At 40.3% G+C, this 27819-nt stretch overlaps 1 protein-coding gene and 1 long non-coding RNA gene across 2 annotated transcripts; one reads left to right on the forward strand and one right to left on the reverse strand.

Annotated features, from left to right (window-relative positions):
- ZNF483 (zinc finger protein 483) lies at nucleotides 1-10897 on the forward strand. The gene is made up of 6 exons (XM_082611048.1): nucleotides 1-48; nucleotides 1709-2243; nucleotides 2711-2799; nucleotides 4676-4802; nucleotides 5179-5274; nucleotides 8705-10897. The coding sequence occupies exons 2-6, from the start codon at nucleotides 1856-1858 to the stop codon at nucleotides 10273-10275; spliced, it is 2271 nt and encodes a 756-aa protein (XP_082467174.1). The 5' UTR covers nucleotides 1-48; nucleotides 1709-1855; the 3' UTR covers nucleotides 10276-10897.
- Nucleotides 2149-25891, reverse strand: LOC309798599. The gene is made up of 4 exons (XR_014293213.1): nucleotides 25574-25891; nucleotides 24681-24740; nucleotides 3038-3171; nucleotides 2149-2227 (listed from the first exon to the last, which is right to left on the reverse strand). It is a non-coding gene; the product is annotated as an uncharacterized lncRNA (long non-coding RNA).
- Nucleotides 25892-27819: the final 1928 nt, after the last annotated feature.

A 27819-nucleotide genomic window follows, 5' to 3' on the forward strand; every position in this document is an offset into this window, starting at 1 on the left:
AGAAGCTTGTTGCGGTGGCGTGGGTCACGGCTGCAGGTCCTGACGCAGGTAGTGGTTGCCCCGGGCCCTTAGTTTGGGGGCTGTGGCCAGGTCGCCTGCTTCGAGGGCGCACCTTGGGTGGGGTGGGGGCCGAGGGCAGTCTCGCTGTGCACACCCAACGGCGCAGCTTCTGCGGGAGGTGGGCGCGCTCCTGGATGGAGCTTTCCTCCATCGCTTCCCTGCGCCCATGGTCTTGCAACTTCGCTACTTTGGTATTTGGGGCGGGAAAATTCATTGTGTGAGCATGGGGGTAGGGGACTGTGCCGTGTATTGCGGGTTGTTAAGCAGCCTTTCTGGCTCCACTCATTAGGTACCCGTAGCATCCCTCCTCCTTAGTCGTGATACCCAAAATGTCTTCAGACATTGCCAGACGTCCCCTGCGGGGCAAATTCCCCCCCCCTCACCCCCCTCGTTTGAGAACTTCTTACTGCCTGCGTCACATTTTCGCAGAGCCTTTATTGTAAGCTCCCTGGAGATCGTGACAGGTGCCTTTCTTAGCCACTGCAGAGTCTCAGGTGTCCAGCGCGGCGCCAGGTACGTGGTGGGCGCCTAATATTTGGCGGAGGAATAAATGACGTCATGCATACTGTGTGCCGGCCTTTGTGCTCAGAGGTGGGTAATTATTGGTATGATAGTTGCAGTTGGAGGACAGTGTCCTCACTTGCTGGAGTGAAGCATATCTCAGACTGTATTGTCATTTTTTGGATGCTCTGTGAGGGTGGGGGCCCTGTCTGTCCGTCCATGCCTGTCTCCTTTGTGTGCCGCTCTCAGGTCATTGTATATGGTCAGTTATTTGTGGAATGAGAAAATGCATGCAACACAGGGCAGGCTCTGTGCAGAATAGCACTTGGGGATCAGAGAAAGCCTCATACAAGAGGTGACAGTGGAAAGGAGTCAAGTTTTAATGAGTAAGCTTGGTAGGAGAGGAAAAGAAGGCAGCATTCCAAGGAGAGAGAATGGCTCTAGTGCAAAGGCAGAAGGAGTTAGAGTTTCTGGAAATGGAGAGATACCTTCTTATGGCTGCAGTGTCCATCAGGGGCAGCTAGAGCTGCAGGTGAGGTCATCAGGGCAGGGTTTCTAGACCATCACTTGTGGCTTCAGTGTTTGAATTTTATATTGAGGCAGTTGGGGAGTGATAGGACCATATCTTGCATGTTAGAAGGACTCCTTAGGCTTTGGTGTGAGACTGAATTGAAGAAGGCTGTACTTAGGTAGTTTCAGTAGGAGAGAATGGAGAGGTTCTTATGAAATAAAACCACCAGAACTTGGTTATTGATTTTGTGAAAAATTTGAGAGTCAAATATGAAGTCAGGTTTCTCAGTTGAGTGGCTGGTGGGAAATTGTGTGGCCATTCATTGAGAGAGGGCAGGAGTGGAATAGGTTTGGATCCTCTTGTAGCAGTGAGCCTTTTCTGATATGTTTTGCTGATGAGGAGTATTTAGTCTGAAGAAACTGTTTTCTTGGAAGGTACCTTTAATTACCCTCAAGTAACTTCTCAACTTTTCACCTACAGAGAAAATTATTCTTTTAATACAGTAGGGCGGTTCTAGGCCTCTGAGAATGTGTGTGTGTGTGTGTGTGTGTGTGTGTATCAGAACCAAACTAAGAACAGTGTTTTTTAGGAGTCACAATTTGTTTCATTTATTTCATAACTTATATTTCTTGACAGTTTCTGCAAGACCATAAAGTGGATCCTTGGAACACTTGATATTTTGCTGGAGAGTGCCTTTTGGTGGCCTGTGTTGACACTCAAAGTCTAAAGGGGACTGAATTCCTCCTGGTGATACACATTGCAATCCAAAGTAGCCTGAACGAGATGACAGCCATCTCCCCAGATCCTCACACTTTGGTCTCAAGTGAACAAAACAAGGTGCTAAGAATGGAGACCCCTGGGGATCAAGAAGCTCTCCTAAGAGGAGACACTGCTGACCCAGAGTTTTTCAGACAGAGGTTCAGGTGCTTTTGTTACTCCGAAGAGGCTGGACCCAGAAAAGCCCTGAATCAACTGTGGGAGCTCTGCATTCAGTGGCTGAGACCAGACATCCACACGAAACAACAGATTCTCGAGCTTTTGGTGTTTGAGCAATTCCTGACCGTTTTGCCAGGGGAGATCAGGATTTGGGTCAGGTCACAACATCCTGAGAGTAGCGAGGAAGTGGTGACCCTAGTGGAGGAGTTGACCCAAGTGCTTGAAGAAAAGGAAGGTGAGATTAATAGATGGAGGGAGGAAGTGGGAGAGATCTCCTCAAGATATGAAAGTAAACTCCCCAAAAGAGCACTTTCATTTAATAAGTGATTCTTGCTCAAGCCACTGTGCAAGGACTAAGAAAACACATTACTACATAAAACAGATGTGCTATTTCATCTTAATATAACTTATAAATATTTCAAAGATTATTATGAAAACTAAATACGTTAAAACAGTGGGTATATGGAATGAATGAAATCAGATTTTGTGAGCTTAGAAATTGAAGGGATATTTTATGAGGTGGGGGGGAAGCTTGGGTTTTAATAGGAAACTGTATCTTTGGCTGTCCTCTGTGTCTTCAAAGCGTAGGGAAAACTTTTTTTCTGTTTTTTCTGACCTTTTTCTCCAGAGTGACATATATAATAATTTCTAGTCTGAGGAGCTCATTTAAAAGGTTGGACTGTTTTTTTTCCCCCTTCCTAGATATGGTCTCTCAAGATTCTGTTATTTCCCAAGAGGAGAACCCTGAAGAAGATAAAACAGTTTCTGTTCCTCCAAATACTGAGTCCCAGGTAAGCTTCCTTTCACTGGTTTTCATTCATTCATTTTTTTTTTTAACTGGAAATTTTCATTCTTTTTAAGTTAATTTGTTAATTGAGGTCTGATTGACCTACAACATTGTATTAGTTTCAGGTGTACGATGTAATGATTCGATATTTGTATATATTGTGAAATGACCACCACAGTAAGTCTAGTTAACATACATCACCATATATGGTTACAGGTTTTCATTCTTAAGTAGATACTCACTGAGCTCCTCCTGGGTGGTATAAAGATGCTAGAATAATTAAGACAGTCTCCTTTTCCTCACAGTCTTCACATTCTTAGAGCTCATTCTTCATATGCTATTTTACTTCAGTTACCAGAATTGATCATGTCTGACTCTAATAAAAACAAAAATATTTATTAAAATTCAACAGTTATTCCTGATAAAATTGGTCAGGTGGAAATAGAATTCTATTTCCTGAACACGGTAAGAAAATTCTCCAGCTGGATAATGTTGGAAAATTAAAAGCAGTCCTCACAATAAAAAGTAAGAAGATAAGGATGTCTTACCTTACTGCTATTAATGAGTATTTTCTTGAGTATTCTAGCCAATACAGTGGTAGAAGAAGGAAATGAGGTAAGTACAGATATGAAAGAAGCAAGTGTATATTACTTACAGATAATGTAGTCTTTTTGGAAAACCTCAGAGAATCAACCGAACATGTACTGAAACTCATACAATAGCTGAGAAAAGTAGCTGGTTACAAATCAGTAAGTTTCCTGTATACCAATAATTATCAGTCAGGAAAAAAAAATCTTATTCACAATGGTAAATAATAGTGCTCTGGTAGGCTGATAATGGCCCCCTGAAATATGTCCACTTCCTAATCCCTGGAACCTGAGAATGTTCCTTTATTTGGAAGAAAGGTCTTTGCAGATGTGATAAAATAGGGATTTGAAATGAGGAAATAACTCTGGATTATATGGGTGGGCCCTAAATGCCATCACAAGTGTACTTAGACAGAGAGAGTTTGAACACAGGAACAGGAGAAAGGGACATGACGATTGGAGTGATAAGGCCACAAACCAAGGAACACCACGGAATGCTGACAGCCAAGGAAGCTGGAAGAGGCAAGGAATGGATTTTCCCTCAGAGCCTCTGAAGGGTGTGCAGTTCCCGCAACACCTGGATTTCAGATTTCTGGCCTCCAGAATTTGGGAGGATAAATTTATGTTGTCTTGAACCACCAGAGTTGTGGTAATTTGTTATAGGAGCCACAGGAAACTACTCCAAGTGCTAATAGTCGCTCTGCTGTACTGCCTCTCAAAATGTCATGCTGTAGAGGATGCTATGGAAAGTGTGTTTTAATGATTAATTGTGCTCATTTGTAATTTGGAGTAATTGTAAGTGTGAGTTTGTCATTGAACACAGATCCTTGTTTGATTGTGATAGAAAATAATTGCTACTTAGAGCCAACTAGAAATTACAGTTTAGAGTATAGTCACCGATGTTACTCTTACATATTTAATTATTGCCTGTAGAGCTTACATTAATTCTGCAGATTCTGGGTTTGGGAATGTAATTTGTATCATTCATTTAATATTTTCTGTTAATCCTAGAAATCAGTGTGTTAGGGTGGATTTGATCAGTGTTAGACATTCCAGAGAATCCTTGTACAGCATTTCACACCAGGAACTAAATGGCAAAGGCAGGGATTGTTTCATAATCTTGTTCTGTGTCACTTGTAATAGATGTATAACAGCTACCTTGAAGTTTGCTTTGGAATTCTCAAAAACTTGAATACCATCAAAACTAGTACTTTATATCCTAACTACTTCTCTGAATTCTTAGGATCTGTTTGGGAATAACCCAATGCAAAAAGGCTGTCTTTGGTGTTCTAGGAATCCATGACACTCAAGGATGTAGCTGTGACCTTTTCCAGAGGAGAGTGGAGGACGCTGGAGCCTTCTCAGAGGGAGATATATAAGGAAGTGCTGCTGGAGAACTATAGGAACCTAGAATTTCTGGGTAAAGACATCTTCTCTTCATAATCTAGCATCTAAGCTGGATATCTTTTTGTCCATTCTTATTGAAAGATAAATGCTATTAACTGTTTTGGCTGGGCTTACAGGGGTGATGTGACTAATCCTAAAAATGGGTCCTAAAAATGTACTTTTCTACAATGTTTTCTCCAAGAAAGAGTCTTTGCTTCATTGAGCTGAAAATGTTGAGCAGCATTTTGCTGTCGCCAAGGCCATACCTTCCCTGATGTTCTCCTCAAATGCCAGTATTGAAGTCTCTTTGGCAGCATTTTTTCTTCCCTGGAGAACCAGAGGCTGTGAATGTTGGAATGTCTTTGTTCTAGGCAAAAACAGCCATTTTCTATTCTTTTCTCTGTGAGCAGGCTTTCCAGTTTCCAAGTTAGATTTGATTTCCCAGCTAAAGTGGGCTGGACTACCACAGCTGCTGCAAAAACAAGCCTCAAGAGGCTCCAGACCAGGTGAGTTGGTGAAAAGTGGAGGAGGAAATTGAAGTAGTTGTTTTACCAAGCCATTCGGAGGAATTTTGGAAATGTTGGGTGGGCTAGGTGCTAACATAGAAAGATGATTAGAATATCCACCTTGCCTTCCTGGAATGTTCATTTTAACAGGGGAGACTGTTAGTTTGGGTCCTCGAGAAGCAGGTGCCCAGGTACGATTAGCCAGGTCAGAGACTTACTGGGGAGAATTCCAGGGAGGGAAAGCGGGGAGGGGACTGGAAGAGGCTGGGGTTGCTGTTCAGAGTGTGATGCAGGTCTGACACCTGTGACGAGAGAAAGAAGGAAGGAAGGCTGGGTAGGACGAGTCTTAGGTTGAAGTGCAGGTTGAGGAAGTCTTGGCAAAGGCAGAAAAGAGTGTTCCCACCAAGAGTCACCTATCACAGTCGTATGCCTCACGGAAATGGGCCTAGTATCCCTGCCATACTTGTCATTGACTGGGAGCAGCCGTGGGAAAGTGGCCTTGGTGTGATGCTGTGGTGGTCAGTGAGCAGCAGCGGGGGGCTGTTGGGTAAGCACCCCAGAGGAGGAGCTCTGAGAGGCACGTTTCCATGGATGCCATAGATGCAGACATCAGAACTAAACGTGTTGGTAATGGGATGTATGTCATAACGATGGCATGTGTAAGGAGCAGTGGGAAGATACAGGAGCAAGGGCTTAATTAACAATTGAACTGAGTCTTGGAGAAGAAATATTTTGTTCAATGGACAGCATGTATAGTATAATCAATTTGTTAAAAGGAAAAAATACACATACATGTATATGTTTATATGTATAGATACATATGGGATTTTACTGTCTGGAGAACATTCATGTTAACCCTGGTTATCATTGAGGGATTACATTTTTTCTTTATTCTTCTCTTCTTTACACTTTAATAATAAACATACTAAGTTTGTATTTTTAAAAGTTAAAATAAATTATTACTTATATATCAATACCTTGGATTAAGGAAAAAAACAATAATTTACTTTGCTCTATTCCATCTTATTAACCATTCATTTTAGTCAACCTATTGGCTGTTTCCAGCATAGTTACACAAATAAAGGATAGCAGTTGTCTTTTTATGTTTAAGTACATTTGGGAGAGTTATTTTGAAAACGGATTCTAAAAATGTTTTGAGTAAAGTCTAGCAGCATTGGTATAAATACTGCCTCTTCCCCCAAGATGGTTATGTAAAAGAAGCATCATTTAGATGTACAACTTATTTAAAAAGTCATTTACAACGGAATGGAGAAAAAGGTTTTGACAGACAAAGCCAGAATCAAGGGCTATGATTTATAAAAAGCTTGTGCAAATCAGTAAGGAACACTGAGTATGTTAGAAAAATGAGCAAGGAACTTCAGCAGATAGCTAACCAAAATAACTGACAAAAATAAAATTTAAATAGCTGTTAACATGAAAAAAGTGTTCCAAACCACTGGTCAACAATGTAATTTACATTTAAGGAACAGTACTATTTATTATGAATCAAATTTGCAAAGGTTTAGAGAAAAAGCATTTGACCATAGATGAGTAGTCAGGTCCTTATCATCATGTATTATGTGGTGATAGAATTTTTCTACCCTTTGGTTCAGTGATTTCACTTTTATGACTCAGTTCTGAGGACATATTAATCATTTGATAAACATGCCATAAGGAAATAACTAAATAGTAATATATTGATGATGGATTATTATGTGATTAAAATCCTGAAGAATTAACCAATGAGATGGGAACAAATTATGAATAAAAAAAAGTAACCCTACATATTATACATAGATATTCTATTCTACAATGTACAGAAAAACTTCCAGAAGAAAATACACAGAATTTTTAATAATGGTTAACTTCTGGGTAATAGGATTTTATGTCTTATTTTATTTCTTTATTTTTTGAAAAGCACTTGTTAGCATTTAATGAACCTCCCTCCATGTAGCTTCAGGCTGCCAGGACAGTGCCCCCGCCCCCACCCCGCTCCCTGCCAGTCTTCTCAGCTCTTCTGCTGAAGAATTTGGCCTTCAGAATGACAGGCTGCTTTAGGAGCTCTCTCTTCCCTAGAACTTTGTAGTAGCCTGATTGCTCCACATTAGTGATAGGAGCAGCTCCAGTCTTGTTTTTGGCAGCATTTAGTGTATCTGCTCACTGACCAAGGTCCACAGTTTATCCAGGTTGACATTGGGGTAGAAGTTCTAGTTCCTTGCTAAGTGGTAATGCCTCGTACCAACTTTCCCAGAGTAACCCTGGGTGCTATTTGTTGAAATTGACCCTGTGGTGACATGTGCCACCAGCATTACCCTGGCCTCCCAGATGCTTCTGGTGTTTGCTGATGTGGTCATGGCTGTGGCTCATGTGGCCCCCTAAGCTTCCAGGTCTTCCTTAGTCTGGATGGCATGTTGGTGACTGTCAAGTCTTGAGAGCCATCCAGGGTTTCATATTTTATAGTTATCTGGTTAAAAAAACAGTCTTATGAAAGTGACACTGGAATGTCATAACTAAGAGCCAGGATGAATGATGTGGTTAATAAAGGAATTCAGGGTTCTGAGAGGAGCACAGATCTCGAGAGGGTGGTGTTGGAGATTGTGGGACTCGTACCCTAGGCCCTATCAGATTTCTGTGTTCGTGATAGTGAAGGTGCACAGGGATTGAATTCTAGGCAGTATGAAGTAATAAGATGCGGTCGTGTAGTAGGGACTCTATAAATGGATGCCTGGTTAGAGTATTCATAAGGTTGGTAGGGCCAGATTGTGGTAACCTTTGAAAGTCTACCCTAGGTGTTGTTGCATATCTGTGATGTGATTAACATTGTCTATAAACTTAGTTCTATTTGGCTGCTTTGAGGAGAGGCAATATGGTATAAGGGTCAAAAATGTGGGCTTTGGTGTCAGACTGGATTAAAAATCTGGCTCTACCACTTACAGTACATGTGACCTTAGGAAAGTGGCTTACACTCTTTGTGCCTAGTTGTCACATCCATAAAACAGGGATAATAATAGGACCTACTTCATAGGGTTATTGTGAAAATTAAGTGAAATACAAGTAAAGTGCTTGGTATGGGACCTGGCATTTGGTAATTATTCAGTAAATGTTTGCACTATCATTATTATTTGGAAGGAGAATAGATTGGATGGTAAGAGGAATAAGTTTGAACCTATTATAGAAATTTGAAATGAGGGTGAGAACTTGCATCTCTTACTATAAAGCACAAACCTTTCATCTTCCTCAGTATTTTTCCTAAGCTCTAAGTTTCCCCAGTTCCCTCATGTCACTTTTCCCTTCCCTGTTTTATGAGACTCTGAGAATTGTCCACACCCTGTTCCTTACAGTCTGTACTGTCTCTATTCCTATTTTAGTCCCAAATGCAGCAGCTTCCTTTATTGCAAACAGGAAATATTCTATTTGTTATTTCTTTTAGAGTGTGAACTTAGCGGTGAATTGAAGGAATCTGGCGGAAATCAAGATGTTCTTATGGAAGAATCGACTTTAGATAAAATAATAGAAAGGTATCTAATGAGTGGTGATTGTGACTTGACAGGAGAATCCTGGAAACATTATGGCAGACTAGAGGAGTGTCATAGCGATAGGGAACATTCACAAGTAGCAATCACACAAAAGAAAACTCATGGGAGAGGCAATAAGGGTGAGGAATTTGACTCAGAAAAGAGCCCTTTTGGAAATAACTTCAAACCACCTTCAGACCTAATTAAACATCTCAGAGTCTACTTAAGGAAGAAATCTCGGAGGCATAATGAAGGCAAGAAACCCTTCAGTTTTCATTCAGACCTTGTCCCGAACCGCAAGGAACACAGTGGAGAAAAGCCACGAAAATGTAATGAAGGCAGGAAAGCCTTAAGTCACTCTTCATCTCTGACTGAACATCAGAAACATCAGAAAATCCATTTGGGGGAAAAGTCCCAGAAGTGCAGTAACTGTGGGGTAGCCTTTACTCAAAACTCATCCCTTGGTAAGAGAAAAAACTCCTCTACATGCGAAAAATGTTGGAAAGATTTAGGTCAAGATGCAGCCGTAGATAAAGACGAGGGAACTGAGACTGGAGAAAAAACCCATAAATGCAGCAAATGTGGAAAAGCCTTTGGCTATAGTGCCTCACTGACCAAACATAGGAGAATTCACACTGGGGAGAAACCCTATATGTGTAATGAGTGTGGAAAAGCCTTCAGTGACAGCTCATCACTCACACCACACCACCGAACCCACAGTGGAGAAAAGCCCTTCAAGTGTGATGATTGTGGAAAATCTTTCACCCTGAGTGCCCACCTCATTAAACATCAGAGAGTTCACACTGGAGAGAAACCCTATAAATGTAAAGAATGTGGGAGGCCCTTCAGTGACAGTTCATCTCTTATTCAGCATCAGCGAATTCATACTGGCGAAAAACCCTACACGTGTAACAACTGTGGAAAATCCTTCAGTCATAGCTCATCCCTTTCCAAACATCAGAGAATTCATACCGGAGAGAAACCCTATAAGTGTGGTGAGTGTGGGAAAGCCTTCAGACAGAATTCTTGCCTTACCCGACATCAGAGGATTCATACTGGAGAAAAGCCGTATTTGTGTAATGATTGTGGGATGACTTTTAGCCATTTTACATCTGTGATTTATCATCAGAGACTTCATTCAGGAGAAAAACCTTACAAGTGTACCCAGTGTGAGAAAGCCTTCCCTACCCATTCACTCCTTAGCCGTCATCAGAGAATTCATACGGGCGTCAAGCCTTATAAATGTAAGGACTGTGGAAAATCCTTCAGTCAGAGTTCATCTCTTAACGAACATCATCGAATTCATACTGGAGAGAAACCCTATGAATGTAACTACTGTGGAGCAACCTTTAGTCGAAGCTCAATCCTTGTAGAACACCTGAAAATTCATACCGGAAGGAGAGAATACGAATGCAAAGAATGCGAGAAGACGTTCAAAAGTAATTCTGGCCTCATCAGGCATCGGGGATTTCATTCTGCAGAGTAATTCTTGGAAATATAGTATGGTGGAGGGTGGGATTTAGTCACAGTTGTCCCTTATCAAAAACCTGGGGTGTAAACTACCACAACATTGATTAGTAGGAAATTTAGTCACAATTGTCCCTTATTAAAAATGGGGTGTAAACTACCACAGCACTGGTTAGTAGGAAATTTAGTCACATTAGTCCCTCATTAAAAACCTGGGGTGTAAACTGCTGCAGCATTGATTAGTAGCTGCAACTTTGATGGGTTGGCAGTTAGGCAAAAGATACTTTTTGTCATTCACCCCTCTTTGCAAGGATGTCAACTTTTGGTAGATAGTGATTCAGGTTAGTTAAGTCACATGAAAAGAGAAGAAAGTAGTAGCATGAGATGTGAAATGATTCTGAAAAGCCAAATGTGAATTTAAAAAGCAGGAGAGGGGTGCACAGGGCCCATCTTACTAACCTCTTCAGATTTTCTTCTCTCCTAGCTTCCGCTTTCACTACCATGTAGTTTTATAGAAAGAGGACCTGACTGTAGTCAGGTAATCTGGGTTCTGTCCCAGTTTGCTGACCAAATTCCTGTATAACCTTGGACAAATCATTTGACCTTTCTGAATTTTAGTTTCTTTACTGGTAAAGTGAAGGGGTGGGACTAATGATTTCTGAGGTTTCTTTCTTTGGTACTTCTTGTACTTTCTGAAGCTGTGGGAATAAGTTAAACATTTTTGATTCTTTGGCATTTTCAAGTTTCCCTAGTAGAAAATAACTCATTTAAGCTACTGAACTTCTGGCTTAGTGACAACGCAGTATGCTTTTTGAATACTCGATGCCAGAATTGCTCAAATCCTGTGCACAGGAACAAGTCAGTAGAGCTCAAACAAGTTTGCCTTCAGGGAATGTTTTGATTGGACAAAGCACCCTAACCTGTTTTTCCTCTAGATTTTGGCCGTGGGGATTGGGAATCTCTGTGGCATGCTCCTGGGCCGTCTCAGCCATGAGAGTAACAGTCCTAGGAAAATAGGTGAGGGGTTGGGGGGGTAAATGGGTACTGAAAACAGCTATTTTGGCTGGATTCTCTTTTGCAGAATAGAATTCTATTTTTTAAAAAGTTTGCCTATACTAAGTACAGCTTCTTATAAGTGCAAACATTCTGTATGGCAAAGGTCACAAGCTAAGATTGGGCCCTTTTACATGTTTTAGTTGGCCTATATGGTAAGGTGGTCGTGTGTGTGTGTGTGAGTGTGTGTGTGTGTGTGTAATTAGTTGTCATCATTTAAAAATTAGGAAATTTCATACCCACCAAAAAAGAGTCTTGTTTTGAAAAATTATAAGGGCTGACAGTACTGGGCCCATATTTCAGTGGGGCAGTCAGCTGGTTTCGGATGTCAGCTTTTTTCGGGTAGCAGCTGCTACCATTATATGGGGAATCTATTCTCGTACTTGCAGAGTTACCTCATTTATGTAGCTTGACTTGCCCACCGTAGGAAACTGACATGATCCCCTACCATCTGGAGAATACATATCTTAAAATCTAAAGGGACTCCACTGATAGTAAAATTCAAGAAAAGAATGTAGAAATGATACAGAATAAATTTTCAGTTAAGTTTTCTGTTATGAAATTAGACCTCACAAGAATAGACTATACAGATGTTAGTGGGTTGCATCTTATGAATGTCAGTGGTGAAGTCTGAATAATAATTTCTAACTGTGAAAAAGGAACTGAAAACCCTGGGTCAGTTAGGTTTGGGTCTCAGGTCATAGGGTTCTAGAGGAGCCCCACTGACTCAGCAGTGGTGTAAAGTTCCTAAAGTTGAAATTTGAGGCAGCTCCTATAGAAAGAGAACGAAACGGGTAAACTTTCGGCTTGCGGAAGTGAAGAGATGCTTAATGCTGATCTGAGATTCAGCAATATTTGCTGTGATTTAATGGGTTTAGTTTGCAATGCTACTTCTGGATGGTGTTTTTGGTTTCTTCCTTGTGCACCACCCCACGGTAGTTCAAGTGTTGCTGTGGGATAAATTAGTCTGTAGTTATTGCTAAGTGGAGCAGCCAGAGACGTTCTAGTCATGAAAGGAATATGGCTTATCAGAATTATTCACCCCGGCTTAGGTTTTTTTCTGAAAGGATAGAAACCTTGGTTTTTTTTCTGGAAAGATATCATCTATAGAGAGAATTAAATACGTAAAAATCTTGAGAAGAGGCTTGTTCCAGGATGTTTACTTGATACATTCCCCAGCATTCATAAGAGGAAGTTTTATATAAATACCAGTTGGGAATCCGGAACATAACCCCCCCCGCCCTTTTTCTTTAATGTGTTATTGAGGTATAAATTATATATTGTAAAAGTCATTCAAATGTATAATTCAGTGAGCTTTAGCCAACTCACTGAGTTGTACAGTTGGTGCCACAATCTGATTTTAGAACATTTTATCGTCTTGATAAGATCCCTCACACCCATTTAGAGTAATCCCATCCCTACCCTGATCCTAGGCAACCACTAATCAGTCTACTCTCTGTCTCCTTAGAGTTGCTTTTTCTGGACATTTTATTTAAATGTAAACATATGTGATTGTCTTTAGTTTTTCATTAACTTGTTTCTGAGTTCATCCGTGTGGTTTTCTGAATTCATCTGTGAAGTAGCATATCGGTACTTTAATCCTTTTTATTGTCAAATATTATCTGATTGTATGGATGTGCCATATTTTGTCCATTCACCAGCTGAAGGACATTTGGGTTGTTTTCATTTTCTGGCTGTGAAAAATAATGCTGCTTTGAACATTAGCGTGCAAGTCTTTGTGTGGACATGATGTTTTCATTTTTCTTAGATGCCTGAGTGGAGTTGCTGGGTTATATGGTGAATTTTAGTTCAACTTTTTAAGAAGTTGCCAAGTTGTTTTCCAAAGTGACTGTGTCATTTTACATTCTGAACTTGAGTGTATGAGGGTTCCTGATGAAGTTACATCCTCACCAACCCTCATTATTGTTTGTATTTTTTATTATAGCCAACATAGTGATTAAAGTGGTATCTCTTTGTGGTTAATGATATTGAGAATCTTTTCATGCGTTCTTTAGCTATTGATGTACCTCCTTTGGTGAAATGTGTTGTCCACATGTTATTTTTATTATTAACTTGCAGTTCTTTTTATTCTACCTATAAGTCCTTTATCCAGTATGAACTTTCTAAATACCATGTACTAGCCACAGAAGACAACCTCAAATCCTGCTGTACAATATTCATCAAAAGTTTGGTTTCAGTAACTGCTTACATAAAATTGCCTAAAGTATATTTAGTCTGGCCTATTATCTAAATATTTAACTTCATTTTGGGGGTTATATCAGACCATCAAAAGGTTTTAAACTTCTTTGGATTCCTTATAGAATTGCCTTTATTAACCTGTTTTACTCTATGCTCTATCTATGACACATTTTACTTTTAAAATGAAGAACTTGCATTTGAAAATGTTTCCACTTAATGAGTTTCTATTGAAGAAATTTCTTTTCAGTCTCAGGACAAGACAAGGCTTCTCCTATCAGTTAATTCACTTTTATTTACTTATTTTAGAGTTCCTTTTAAAATTTATTTTTTATTTATTTTTGGCTGCATTGGGTCTTTGTTGCTGCGCGTGGGCTTTCTCTAGTTGTGGTGAGCGGGGGCTACTCTTCGTTGTGGTGCGCGGGCTTCTCATTGTGGTGGCTCCTCTTGCTGCAGAGCACGGGCTCTAGGCACACGGGCTTCAGTAGTTGTGGCTTGCAGGCTCTAGAGCACAGGCTCAGTAGTTGTGGCACACGGGCTTAGTTGCTCTGCAGCATGTGGGATCTTCCCGGACCAGGGCTCGAACCTGTGTCCCCTGCGTTGACAGGTGGATTCTTAACCACTCTGCCACCAGGGAAGTACCTAGAGTTCTTTTTAAATGTGGTAGAATATACATAATATAAAATTGACCATTTTAATTCTTTTTGGGTGTACACTTCAGTGGCATTAAGTACATTCACATTGTTGTGCAATCATCCCCACTATTCATCTCCAGAACTTTTTTCTTTGGCCACACTGCGTGGCATGTGGGATCTTAGTTCCCTGACCAGGGATCGAACCCATGTCCCCTGCAGTGGAAGAATGGAGTCTTAACCACTGGACCGCCAGGGAAGTCCCTCCAGAACTTTTCCATCATCCCTAATTGAAACTTAGTCGTTAACCATTAGCTCCCCATTCTCTCCTCCCCCAAGCCCCTGGTAACCACTATTTGACTTTTTTTCATTCGTCTATGATTTTGACTATTTTAGGCACTTCGTATAAATGGAATCATTCAGTACTTGTCCTTTTGTGTCTGGCTTGTTTGAGTTAGCATGGTGTTTTTAAGGTTCATGTTGTATCATGCGTCAGAATTTCATTTTTTTTCATTATTTTAACGCTGAGTAATATTCTGTTGTAAGTATATACCACATGATTTGTTTGTGCATTCATTTTTCAATGGGCATTTAGGTTATTGCCGTCATTTTGGCTCTTGTTAATAACACTGCTATGAACAGTGGTGTGCAAATACTGTTTGAGTCCCTGTGTTCAGTTCTTTGAGATACATACCTAAAAGTGGAATTGCTGGATGCCCTCAAGGTTCATCCATGTCGTGGCATACAACAGGATTTCCTTCTTTTTTAAGGATGAATAATATTCTATTGTATGTAGATACCACATTTTCTTTATCCATTCATCCATCAGTACACTCAATAGGTTGCTTCTATCTTGGCTGTTTTGAAAAATGCTGCAGTGAACACGGGTGTGCAAATATATCTTCAAGATCTATTTTCAGTCTTCTGTGTATATATTTAGAAGTGAGATTGCTGAATCATGATAATTCTATTTTTAATTTTGTAAGGAATTTCCATGCTGTTTTCCACTACAGCTGTACCCATTTCACATTTCTACCAGCAGTGCTCAAAGGGTTCCTGTTTCTCCACGTCCTTGCAACACTTAACTATTTTCTGTATTTTGATAGTGGCCATCCTAATGGGTATGAGATGATATCTTGTGGTTTTGATTTGCATTCCCCTGATGATTAGTGACGTTGAACATCTTTTCGTATACTCATTAGACATTTCTATGCCTTCTCTAGAGACGTGCCTGTTCAAGTCCTTTGCCTCTTTTTTTAATGAAAAATTACATTTCTTATTCCATTCCTTTTCACTGCTTTGTTTTCTTTGCTATGTAGAAGTTTTTGTGTTTGATGTAGTCCTATTTGCCTGTTTTTGCTTTGTTTTGCTTGTGTTTTTGGTGTCATAGACAAGAAATCATTGCCAGATCCTATTTCATGAAGTTTTCCTCCTATATTTTCTTTCAGGAGTTTTATAGCTTCAGGTCTTAATGTTTAGGCCTTTAATCCATTTTGAGTTAATTGTTGTGTGTGGTATAAGGGTCCATCTTCATTCTTTTGTCTGTGGGTGTCAAGTTTTCTATGCACAGTTTGTCGAGATTCTCCTTTCCACATTGTATAGTCTTTGTACCCTTGTTGAAAATCATTTGGCCATATGCACTGGTGTGTTTCTGGGTTCTCTATTCCATTGGTCTGTATGTCTTTATGCCAGTACCATGCTGTTTTAATTACTGTAGCTTTGTAGTGTGTTTTGAAATCAGGACATGTGAGGCCTCCAGTGTTTTTCTTCTTTCTTGAGATTGTTTTGGCTATTTGGGGTCCTTTAAGATTCCATATGAATTTGGGGATGGTTGCTTGTGTTTCTGCAGAAGACCACTTGGGGTAGTATAAATATTTTAATATTAAGTCTTCAAGTCCATAAACATGGGATGTCTTTCCATTCATTTGTGTCAACTTTTCTTTCAGCAGTGTTTTGTAGTTTCCAGTGTACAAGTCTTTTACTTATTTGGTTAAGTTTATTCCTAAGTAATTTATTCTTTTTGATGATAATGTAAATAGAATTGTTTTCTTAATTTCCTTTCTGGATTGTTCACTGTTAGGGTATAGAAATGCAACTGATTTTTGAATTTTGATTTTATATTGTGTAACTTTGCTGTATTTGCTTATTAGTTCAACAGTTTTTGTGTGTGTGTGTATGTGTGTTTGTAATGTTTAGGGTTTTCAACACATCATGTCATCTGTGAAAAGAGATAATATTACTTCTTTCTTCCTAAGCTGGATGGCTTTTAATTCTTTATCTTGTGTGATTGCTCTGGCTAGGACCCAAATACTGTGTTGAATAGAAGTAATTAAAGTGGGTATCCTTGTCTTATTCTTGATATTGGAGGAAAAGGTTTCTGTTTTTCACTGTTGAGTATGATGTTAGCTCTGATCTTTTCATTAATGAACTTTATTATGATAAACAGATTTGCTAGATATAGAATCCTCAACCAACAGTTTTTTTCTTTATGCACTTTGAATATATCAACCCACAGACTTCTGGTCTCTAAGGTCTCTGAGAAGAAATAAGATAGTTTTATTGGGGATCCCTTTTATATGATGAGTTACTTCCTCTTGTTGCTTTCAAGGTTCTTTGTCTTTGGATTTTGACAATTTGATTATAGTTTGTCTAGATTTGTGTATCTTTGTGTTTATAGGCATACCTTGGATATATTGTGGGTTTACTTCCAGACCGCTGCAATAACACAAATGTTGCCTAAATTGGATTGCACAAATTTTTTGGTTTCCCAGTGCATATAAAAGTTATGTTCACACTCTACTGTAGTCTGTTAATTGTGCAATACCATTATGTCTAAAAAACCGATGTTCATACCTTAATTAAAAAATACTTCATTGCTAAAAAAAAATGCATCTGAGCCTTTAGCAAGTCACAGTCCTTTTGCTGGTGGAGGGTCTTGCCTCATTGATGGCTGCTGACTGATCAGGGTGGTGGTTGCTGAGTTGGGGTGGCTGAGGCAATTTCTTAAAATGAGACAACATTGAAGTTTGCTGTATTGGTTGACTCTTCTTTTCATGAACAATTTCTCAGTAGCTCTCAGTGCTGTTTGATAATATTTTACTCACATCAGAACTTCTTTCAAAATTGGAGGGACTTCCCTGGTGGCGCAGAGGTTAAGAATCCGCCTGCCAATGCAGGGGACATGGGTTCGAGCCCTGGTCTGGGAGGATCCCACATGCCACGGAGCAACTAAGCCTGTGCGCCACAGCTACTGAGCCTGTGCTCTAGAGTCCGTGTGCCACAACTACCGAGCCCGCTTGCCTAGAGTCCATGCTCCGCAACGAGGGAAGCCACTGCAATGAGAAGCCTGCACACCGCAACAGAGAGTAGCCCCTGTTCGCCGCAACTAGAGAAAGCCCATTGACAGCAACAAAGACCCAACACAGCCCATAATAAATAAATAAATAAATAATAAAAAATTTGGAATCAGTCCTTTCAAACCCTGCTGCTGCTTTAGCCAAGTAAGTTTATATATGTAATATTCTAAATCCTTTGTTGTCATTTCAGCGTTCTTCACCAGGAGTAGATTCCATCTCAAGAAACCACTTTCTTTGCTCATCCATAAGAAGCATTCCTCATTCCTTAAAAATTTTATTATGAAATTGCAGCAATTCAGTCATATCTTTAAGCTCCACTTGTAATTCTAGTTCTCTTGCTATTTCCACCACATCTGCAGTTACTTCCTCCACTCAGGTCTTAAACCCCTCAAAGTCACCCATGAGGGTTGAAATCAACTTCTTCCAAACTCTTGTTCATGTTGGTATTTTGACCTTGTCCCATGAATAACAAATGTTCTTAGTGGCGTCTAGAATGGTGAATCCTTTCCAGAAGGTTTCAGTTCACTGTACCCAGATCCATCAGAAGCACCCATCTCCATCAAGTCATCTTTTCATTCTGTTAGCTCTTAAATTTCTCCAGGATCCTGTTTTGAAACCCTTCACCCCCCCACTTTTTTTACCATATCCACAATCTCTTTAATCATTTCCTTGGTTGGCTCTGTTGTAAGTTTCGTGGAGTCATGCACATCTGGACACAGTTTTCTCCAGCAGGAATTTATTGTTTCAGGCTTGATGGCTTTCATGGCTTTTTCTTTTAACAACGATGGTGTCTTTAATGATGTAATCCTTTCAGACTGTAATGATGTCCTCTCTGTCTAGGTTCTCTTCCATAGCACTGACAGCCCTTTCCGTAGAGTACCATGTGGAATGAGCCTTAAAGGTCCTATTACCCCCTGCTGCAGGGGCTGAATTAGAGATGTTATGTTGGGGACAGGTAGATCACTTTGATTCCTTCATTGTTGAACTCATGGGGTTCTGGGTGGCCAGGGGCATTGTCCAATATCAAAAGAACTTTAAAAGGCGGCCCCTTGTTGGCAAGTTACCTCCCGACTTCAGGGACAAAGCACTGATGGAACCAGTGCAGAAAGTGTTCTCGTCCTGACCGGTGTTTTATCTTTTCCCTTCAAGGTTCCGTGTTACCAGCTTCATAGTTGAGGGCAGTCCTGATCATAAACTCCACTGCATTTGCACAAAACAGAGTTATCCTGTCCCTTCCTGCCTTAAATCCTGGTGCTTGCTTCTCGTTGTTACTAATAAATGTCCTTTGTGGCATTTTTCCCCATAATATGGCACTTAAACATCTGCATTAAAAACCTGTTTAGGCAGATATTCTTTCTCAACAATTTTCTTAGTGGCATCTGGGGAAGTCTGCTGCCTCTTGGTCAGAAGAAGCTGTTTCTGCTGTTATCTTGACATTTTTTTAGGCCAAACCTCTTTCTAAAATTATCAAACTATCTTTTGCAGGCATTAAACTCTCCATCTTTCCATCTTTCAACTTTAAGTTGTCACATAATGACTTTGCTTTTTCTTCTGTCATTAAAGTCTATAGATACGCCTGCCTTAGAGCAAGCTTGCATCCACATAAAAGCTACATTTAAAGGCTAAAAAGGGGGACTTCCCTGGTGATCCAGTGGTTAAGACTCCGTGCTCCCAATGTGGGGGGCCTGGGTTCGATCCCTGGTCCCACATACTGCAACTAAGCCCGTGCGCTGCAACGAAGAGCCCACATGCCGCAAGAAAGACCCAGCGCAGCCAAAATAAATAAATAAAAATTTAAAAATGGATTAAAAGGTATGTATTTTGTAAAAAGAGCAAGGTTGAGCTAGTATGGTTATGGCTTGAGAAAGATTGAAACACGTATGGGAACATCCAGTTGTTATAGCCTAACCCAGTAGGTAACATCCATAGGCTTGTAGATATAATTGGCAGTGACATGGGATTAAAGAGAAACTGGTTACAGATAAGACCAAGAGGGTCTCGGCCATCGTGAACAGACTGGAGTTTCTGGTGACAGATCCAACAGAAAGGTTTTCCCCTTTTGCAATGGATTGGGAGATGTGGACAAGAGCATTGCCTTTCCAAGAAAGGGGGAAAATAAGGTAAGAAACAAGAAAAGGGTATACAGGCCAGGTCTCATCACTTTGGGAAAGCTGTCTGCTTTGGCTGTCATCTGCTTCAGTTCTTGGAAATCCTCAGGGTGAGGTCACCAGTTGGTGTGCAGGTCCCATAAGGGTTTGAGGCTTTCTTTAGATGAGACGTGGATCCAGGAGTCAACTCCTTGGAGTTTGGTGGCGCAAGGATTGGTCAGTTAACGCTTGATAAAGGCCTTTCCAGCATGGTTGAATAAAGTGTTCTGTGGAGATGTCTTTTCCAATAAAGAAATCTCCAGGCTGCAAAGTGTGGCGTTTGACGTCTTCATCTTTAAAAGGATTCCACTATTAAAGCATGGTTATTTTTAATAGATGTAATTAGACCTATGCAACATTGCAGTATATCTCGTTTCATTAGTAGTAGATGAAAGAGGCAGGAGCTAGATGCATGGGGTGCCCAGCAGTTAGCTTAAAGGGTGAGAGTTTATGAGTTCCAAAGTGAGTGGAGTTGAGATTGAGAAGGACCAGAGGCAGTGCTTTTGGCCAAAGTCTTTGGAGGATTTCCACAAATTTTGACTATTGAGGTTTTTTTTTTTTTTAATTGGGTATAGTTGCTTTACAGTGTTGTGTTTCTGCTGTAAATTGAAGTGAATCAGCTATATGTATCCATATATCCCCTCTTTTTTGGATTTCCTTCCCGTTTAGGTCACCACAGAGCATTAAGTAGAGTTAGCTGTGCTATACAGAAGGTTCTTATTGTCTCTTTTACACCTAATGGTGTGTATATGTCAATCCCAATCTCGCAATTCATCCCACACCCCTTTCCCCCCTTGGTGTCCATACGTTTGTTCTCTGTGTGTCTATTTCTGCTTTGCAAATAGGTTCATCTGTACAATTTTTCTAGATTCCACATACATGCGTTAATATACGATACTTGTTTTTCTTCTGGCTTACTTCACTCTGTATGACAGTCTCTAGGTCCGTCCACGTCTCTACAAATGATCCAATTTCGTTCCCTTTTATGGTTGAGTAATATTCCATTACGTATATATACCACATCCTTATCCATTCGTCTGTTGATGGACATTTAGGTTGCTTCCATGTCCTGGCTATTGTAAATAGTGCTGCACTGAACATTGGGGTGCATGTGTCATTTTGAATTATGGTTTTCTCAGGGTATATGCCCCATAGTGGGATTGCTGGGTCATATGGTAGTTTTATTTTTATATTTTTAAGGAACCTCCATCTTTATCAATTTACATTTCCACCAACAGTGCAAGAGGGTTCCCTTTTTTCTGCACCCTGTTTAGCATTTATTGTTTGTAGATTTTTTTTTTTTTATTGCGTTATGCGGGCCTCTCACTGCTGCGGCCCCTCCTGCTGCAGAGCACAGGCTCCGGACGCGCAGGCCCAGCGGCCATGGCTCACGGGCCCAGCTGCTCCGTGGCATGTGGGATCCTCCCAGACCGGGGCACGAACCCGCGTCCCCTGCATCGGCAGGCAGACTCCCAACCACTGCGCCACCAGGGAAGCAGTTTGTAGATTTTTTGATGATGGCCATTCTGACCGCTGTGAGGTGATACCTCATTGTGGTTGGTTTTGGGTGTTTTTTTTTTGGTATGCGGGCCTCTCACTGTTGTGGCCTCTCCCGTTGCGGAGCACAGGCTCCGGACGCGCAGGCTTAGCGGCCATGGCTCATGGGCCCAGCCGCTCCGCGGCATGTGGGATCTTCCCAGACCAGGGCTCGAACCCGTATCCCCTGCATTGGCAGGCAGATTCTCAACCACTGCGCCACCAGGGAAGCCCTGGCAGTCGTATTCTTAACCACTGCACCACCAGTGAAGTCCCCTCCCCACATTGAGTTTTGATGACACTTAGATCATTTGATTAGTCCTGAAGCCTGGTGATGGTGTGTACAGTGAAAGTACTGAAGATTTGGCCAAACAACACATACTTGCTGTAATATTTGACCAGTTAAACAGGTCCCTTGGTTGCTGTGGAGCTCAAGAGGGGTTCGTCAGGTAGGGATGATTTTTTCCAGTAAGTTTTAGCTACTGAAGAGGCAATAGTTTGTCTACGTGGGAAAGCTTCAGTCCAGTGGGAAAACATACAAATCATTACCAAGACATATTTGTATCCATGGGGTGAGGATAGCTGAATAAAGTCCATTTTCCAACTCTAGTGGTCCATTGGGCAATTTAAAGTGTTTGGGGGCAGTGCGGACAGGTTTCCCAGGATTATATGTTGAACAGGTGGGGCTTCTGTAGGGGGTACAGATAATTAGAGGGGATCCCATGATTATTTTTTTGGTGGCCTTAACTAAAAGGACAGTAGCAGGAATGACTAAGGCAAAAGGGGTATCCTCGTGCCCAGGGTCTAGCTGCCAACTCTAGTACCCTGTGGGGTGATGGTGATCCCCGTGCTTTTGCGTAAGTACTCTAAGTGCTTCTCTCCTTCTCTTGTATGAAGAGGAAAAAGGGAAGTTGATCAACAGTAGGGAGATTTATCAAGCTTTCCTCTAATGTATTAAAAGCTAGATCATTTGATTCATCCAGTTGGCTGTTTTGGTTGCTGCTATCAAATTCTAGATGTATTGTCCCCTTTTGGTAGAAATGCCAGCATGACATTTTTCTAAGGAATCTTGGCCCAATAAATGAACAGGGATAGAGGAACTAAAGAGAAAAGGGTAGCTATCTCTTAGTGAGCCTAAACCAAAGGGGACAGGTTAACAGGAATCTGGGGAGGTTTATTTTGAGACACCCGCCCCCCCGCCACTGAACCATTTTAATCCTCTTGAGTCAGGAGCTATTGAGTAACAGTGAGGTTGAGCCCCAAGACTGTAGCTCTGGTGTCAGTGAGGATGGAGGGACCCATTCCCAAGCTGGAGAGTGGTTTCTCTAAGTTGATTGAGGGGAAAGATTGGGGAAAACCCCTGTAATTCCCTGGGAATCGGGGAAGCTGGTTAGAGGATTGAGGGTGCCTGGTGCACTTAAGCTTGTGACAGTCTTCCCTTCAATGTCCTGGCTTTTTGCACTAATGGCAAAGACCAGGAGGGTTTGTGTTTCATTTAGGGGCCTCTACTTGGTGGAGTTGAAAATTGAGGATTTTAGTGGTCAGTCTTTTAGTTGAATCATCTGTGGTGCGGGTGAGCTGATTTGCTGAATTAAATAAATCTGGAGTGGAAATAATTTCCCATTCCCTCCTGGTCCTTTTAACTAGAAGAGAAAGATCCCTATTCAACCCATTAATGAACATAGAGTTAAAGGCTACCCCAGGGGCCAGCAAAATTGAGTTTGTTTGGGAATAACAGAGAAATTGCAATTTGGGACATGCAAACTATAGTGAAACTTATAGGCATGTCTGGAGAAGGAAAGTCAGGAGTGTTCTTTTTATAGAGGAATGGAGGAAGTTGGGAAGGGGCTGTTTTGAATGAAAGTTCATTGGAGGAGAATGAGAATTCGGGGTTGTGGTGGCTTCTCATTGGCTGAGTTGCAGTGGTTTCTCTTTGGCTGGGCTGTTGGCGAGGGAGAAGTCTTTCTTCCTGCTGAGAAATGTAGAGTAAGCTGGTATGTGCTTGAGAGCTCTCCCTTCAGGGCTTCCAGTCTTCATTTTGCATGAGGTTTTTCTTTTATTTGTTTTCACAAGTTCTAAGAGATTATTTCAGGCTGGAGTCCTTAGGTGTCTCTCCCTATAGAGTGGTTCTGCTAACTTACAGCTTTGCTAAATCTACCTGTAGCTCTTCTGGGGCTTTTCCCCATTGATATTGGTTTTTTGTTTGTTTGTTTGTTTTGTAAAGTGCGACCAAGGAGAGCATTCCTTTTTAAATTAATCATTAATGGATACATATTCCCCAGTATTTTTCTGCTTTGAAGAATCTTCTTCATTTTCTCTCTTGATCTGCCAACATGTTCAGAACTTTCCTTTAGCTGTTTGAGCACATTTGACAGTTATTTTAAAGTCTTTGTCTAGCAGGTCTGAGTTCCTCAGCTATATCTCCTATTTCTCTGTATGCCTTGTGATTTTTTTTGTTGAAAACTGGACATGTGAATCTTATATAGTCATCCCTCCTCATGTGCAGGGGATACGTTCCAAGACACCCAGTGGACGACTGAACCTGCGGATAGTACTGAACTCTTATATATACTATGTTTTTTCCTTTACATACACACCTGTGATAAAGTTTAATTTATAAATTAGTCCCAATAAAATATTAACAATAATAATAAAGTGGAATTATAATAATATAGTATAATAAACACATGAATGTGGTTTCTCTCACAAAATATCTTATTATACTGTGCTCATTCTTATGATGATGTGAGATGATAAAATGCCTATGTAATGAAATGAGGTGAATGACATAGGCAGTGTGACATAGCATTAGGCTACTGTTGACCTTCTGACACTGTGTCAGAAGAAGGATCATCTGCTTTGGGTGATCCTGGATCACTGAACATGATGTTGATGGATAGATGTTGGGAGCAGAAGATGTTTTTGGTTGGGAAATACCAGGCAGGTTGGAGCAAGATGGTGTGAGATTTTATCACACTATTCAGAATGGTGTGCAATTTAAAAGTTATGAATTGCTTATTTCTGGAATTTTCCATTTAATGTTTTTGGGCTGCAGTTGACAGCTGTTAACAAACTGTGCAGAGCCAGACCATGGATAAGGCCGGGGACTACTGTAGTGTGGTGGGTCTGGAAATCAGATTCTCCTTCTCAGATTTTTTTTTATTGTTTGTTGTCATCTCTGTGCCAATGATCAGTCTGTGGTGAATGCTTAAACTTTTCTCAGGTCTTTTCTGAGCCTGTCTTTCCCTGGGCAGAGGCAGAGGCTTTCTAAATTCTCCCATACGTGTGGGGATGGTTCAGGTGGTAATGCGAGCAATGGGGAGCGATGGGGAGCGGCAGATGAAGCTTCGCTGCTCACTCGCCGCTCACCTCCTGCTGTGCGGCCCGGTTCCTAAAAGGCCGTGGACCGGTACCGGTCTGTGGCCCAGGGGTTGGGGACCCCTGCTTTAAATTCGCTGGGAGCCACTTTAGCCAGTGGGGGGAGTAGGAAGAATGGCCACTCACCTCTGTGTCTGCTCTTCCTTCTTGATCAGAAGCAACCATCCACAGTCAGGACCTGGGACCCTGGTATTTGGAGGAAAAGGTCTTTATTGCCCACCTTGGCTCCAGCAAGTCAAACTAGAAATGTTTGGGCTGGCTGATGGGGAATGGGTAGCTGCTACTGTGCTAAAGGCTAAAATCCACCACTGTTCATTGCAGTTTACCACTTAAGGTTTCCCCTGGACACTACAAGCCTTAAAATACTCCTGTGTTCCAAAAAATCACTTTAGGTACTTTCCGCCAGTACAGTTGTTGTCTAGGTAGAGAGGTGGCTTCCTGGCGCCTCCTACTGCTCCATCTTCCCTGACATCAGTCCTTCCATGTCTTTGATTTTTATCCTTCTTTCTGGAAGCTGTTGTCAATTTTTTTTTTTTTTTGTGGTACGCGGGCCTCTCACTGTTGTGGCCTCTCCCATTGCGGAGCACAGGCTCCGGACGCGCAGGCTCAGCGGCCATGGCTCATGGGCCTAGCCGCTCCGCAGCATGTGGGATCTTCCCGGACCGGGGCACAAACCCATGTCCCCTGCATCAGCAGGCAGACTCTCAACCACTGCGCCACCAGGGAAGCCCTGTTGTCAACTTTTATCTTCCAACTCTACTACTAAATGTTTTGAATGTTTTATTTTTGTTGTCATATTTATATTTCCAAGTGCATTTTCTGATTCTCTGCTTACTCCTTTAAAAAATCATATTCTGTTTGTGTCATGGGTGAAATACTTATTTCTCTGAGGATGCTAATATGGTATCTTTCAGTGTTACCGCTCCCTTCATTATCTTTCCTCTGAGTTGTTTTTACTTGTTTTCTCTCTTTCTCCTTGGAGGCTTTCCTCAAACTTCGGGTGATCTTTGACTACTTACATTTAAGAAGAGGGCTCTAAAACACCACTTGGAAGGTGTTTCAGTTACTGTCGCACTGTCCATTAGGAATAGAATGTGAGCCACGTAATAATTTCAGATTTTCTAGTAGCCACTGTAAAAAGGTAAAAGAAGACAGGTGAATAATATATTTTGTTTTACCCAGTATATTCATAATATTATATCAACATATAATCAGTATAAAAATTATTGGTGAGATATTTTATATTTTTTTGCACTGTCTCCAAAACCCATGTGTATTTTAGAGTTGCAGCACATCTTAGTTCATACACTAAATTTTTATTTGAAATACTTGAGCCATGTTGAGATTAATGAAACTTAGAGTTGAAAAGTAGATTCACATAGTTCTTCCAAATGCACTTTGTTGTTAGTCTACATATACCTAAATTTTTCAAGTATCAGAAAATTATTTTCCTTCGATATTTGCATCCACATTTACAAAGTTGTTCATCTTTTTATTAGAAGAATTGATTTGATTTTGAAACAAAAGCATATAGTTTCAAAGCAATATCTGTCTAAATAAATTCAGCTCTTTTGTCAACTCTGTTATTACCATTAAATTCAATGAGGTATTGCATAAATGGAAACAAAACTAAATTTATCAGTATCAACCATTCTTTACATTTTTCTTGTATTTTGCAGCCGATTTATACAATGCTATTGATTACACTGAAAATTTGCATGTTGGCTCATGTTAGAAAAATGTGTAAAGTCATTATTTTTTGTTTATATTATGAAATGTTTCAATTTTAACTAATTTTTCTCGCCTGAGTAGGTCACAAGTTTTTCCCATTCTAAGAAGCTTCAGATGTAGCTCATTCATATTCAGTGTGATACTGCCACTTTTTGTCTTCGATTTTCAAGTACTTAGCAGTCATTCCTTTCGTTTCAAGAAAATCTTGAATTGGAATTCCCAGTACAGGAAATCTTTGTAAAATTCTTTTATGATTCAACCAAAGAGTATCAGTTAAGAACACAAGATCATTAAAAACATTATTTTCAACAGTTTAATAAACTAGCAGTGATTATATCATTTGCACACATGTACGGAAGAATTTTAACATCTGTATTCATGTCTCTCTTCTTGGAGTCTGCTTCAGAAAACTGAACAGATATTTTCAATAGTTACCATATAGTGGAACAAAGCAATGAGGGAAATACCATTCTCTTGCTTTAAAATTCCAGTATATCTGTCTTTGGACCTAACACAGCTGCAGTCTTATCTTTATGATAGAAACAAATTATTTTCTCTAGCTGAAATTTCTTCTTTATCAGGTGGAAAATTGTCAAAAATATCTGTCATGAGTTTGAGTTTTTAGGCAATGAATTGACATTTCTTTATAAATTTGGATATTCTTTGAGACAAAATGTACTCAAAGTTTTCAATTGGCAGTGTCTTATATCTTATATTACACATCTAAAGCTAAGTACTTGAAATTTTTCTAATTTTGAACCAATTGATCTTTGGTATTATGAGAAATTTCTTGTCTTCTATGAGCAAAATTAGAAGGTTAATTAAAATTTTCAATTTTTATGTGTCTTTTTAAGTCTTCCTCATAATTTTCTAACTAGATTACCATAATTAAAATGGTCATTTATCATCTCTCCATCAAAGATTCTTGTGTGTGTGTGTGTGCGCGCGCGCGTGCGTGCACACATGCAAGAATTAAAACCATTTTATAGCTGGCCAAGTATAAGCTTGACATCCTGTTAAAAATTGTTTAAGTTTTTTGATGGAAATGTAATTCTCATTTCACAGGACTTATTTCGTGGATTCTTTTTTGACTATTGGGAGAATACTTATCACTAAACTGTTGCTGAAAAAATGAAATAACTATTAGCTGCTGTCTTAAATATTGTCTACTGTATTGAACACTTGTGTACAACAAACAGCCTTCTCGTTTTGCTGTGCCTGCAGTGAGTTGCATTTGCTACTCATCATCGAATGTGCACCGTACCCTCTTGCACTCTTTTTTCTTTGCTGTACTCGTTGTGGTACTAGCTTCTGTATTGCACTGAATTCTGCCTCATTAATATGCCTTCATTAAAAATCTAAATATTTTTCCGTATTTTTAACCTAGATAATTTTATTATATTACAGTTAAAATAATAAGTGTCTCAATTTATGATTATGGTTTACATATAGGTGTCACTGTGATTTGTGCTGTCTGCATAGGTGTTCTTTAACTTGTACTATCTACATAAAATATCCAAGTAGACAAATTGTG

This window comes from Mesoplodon mirus, assembly GCF_964341445.2.
Source record: "Mesoplodon mirus genome assembly, chromosome: 1".
NCBI lineage: Eukaryota > Metazoa > Chordata > Mammalia > Artiodactyla > Ziphiidae > Mesoplodon > Mesoplodon mirus.

What these genes read in the sequence shown, in the direction of transcription:
- ZNF483 (XM_082611048.1), top strand. Translation starts at nt 1,856, where the DNA reads ATGACAGCCATCTCCCCAGATCCTCACACTTTGGTCTCAAGTGAACAA. An exon ending in AGTGCTTGAAGAAAAGGAAG is followed by an intron (nt 2,244 to 2,710) that starts GTGAGATTAATA and finishes CCCCCTTCCTAG; the next exon opens with ATATGGTCTCTCAAGATTCT. An exon ending in CTCAAGAGGCTCCAGACCAG is followed by an intron (nt 5,275 to 8,704) that starts GTGAGTTGGTGA and finishes TATTTCTTTTAG; the next exon opens with AGTGTGAACTTAGCGGTGAA.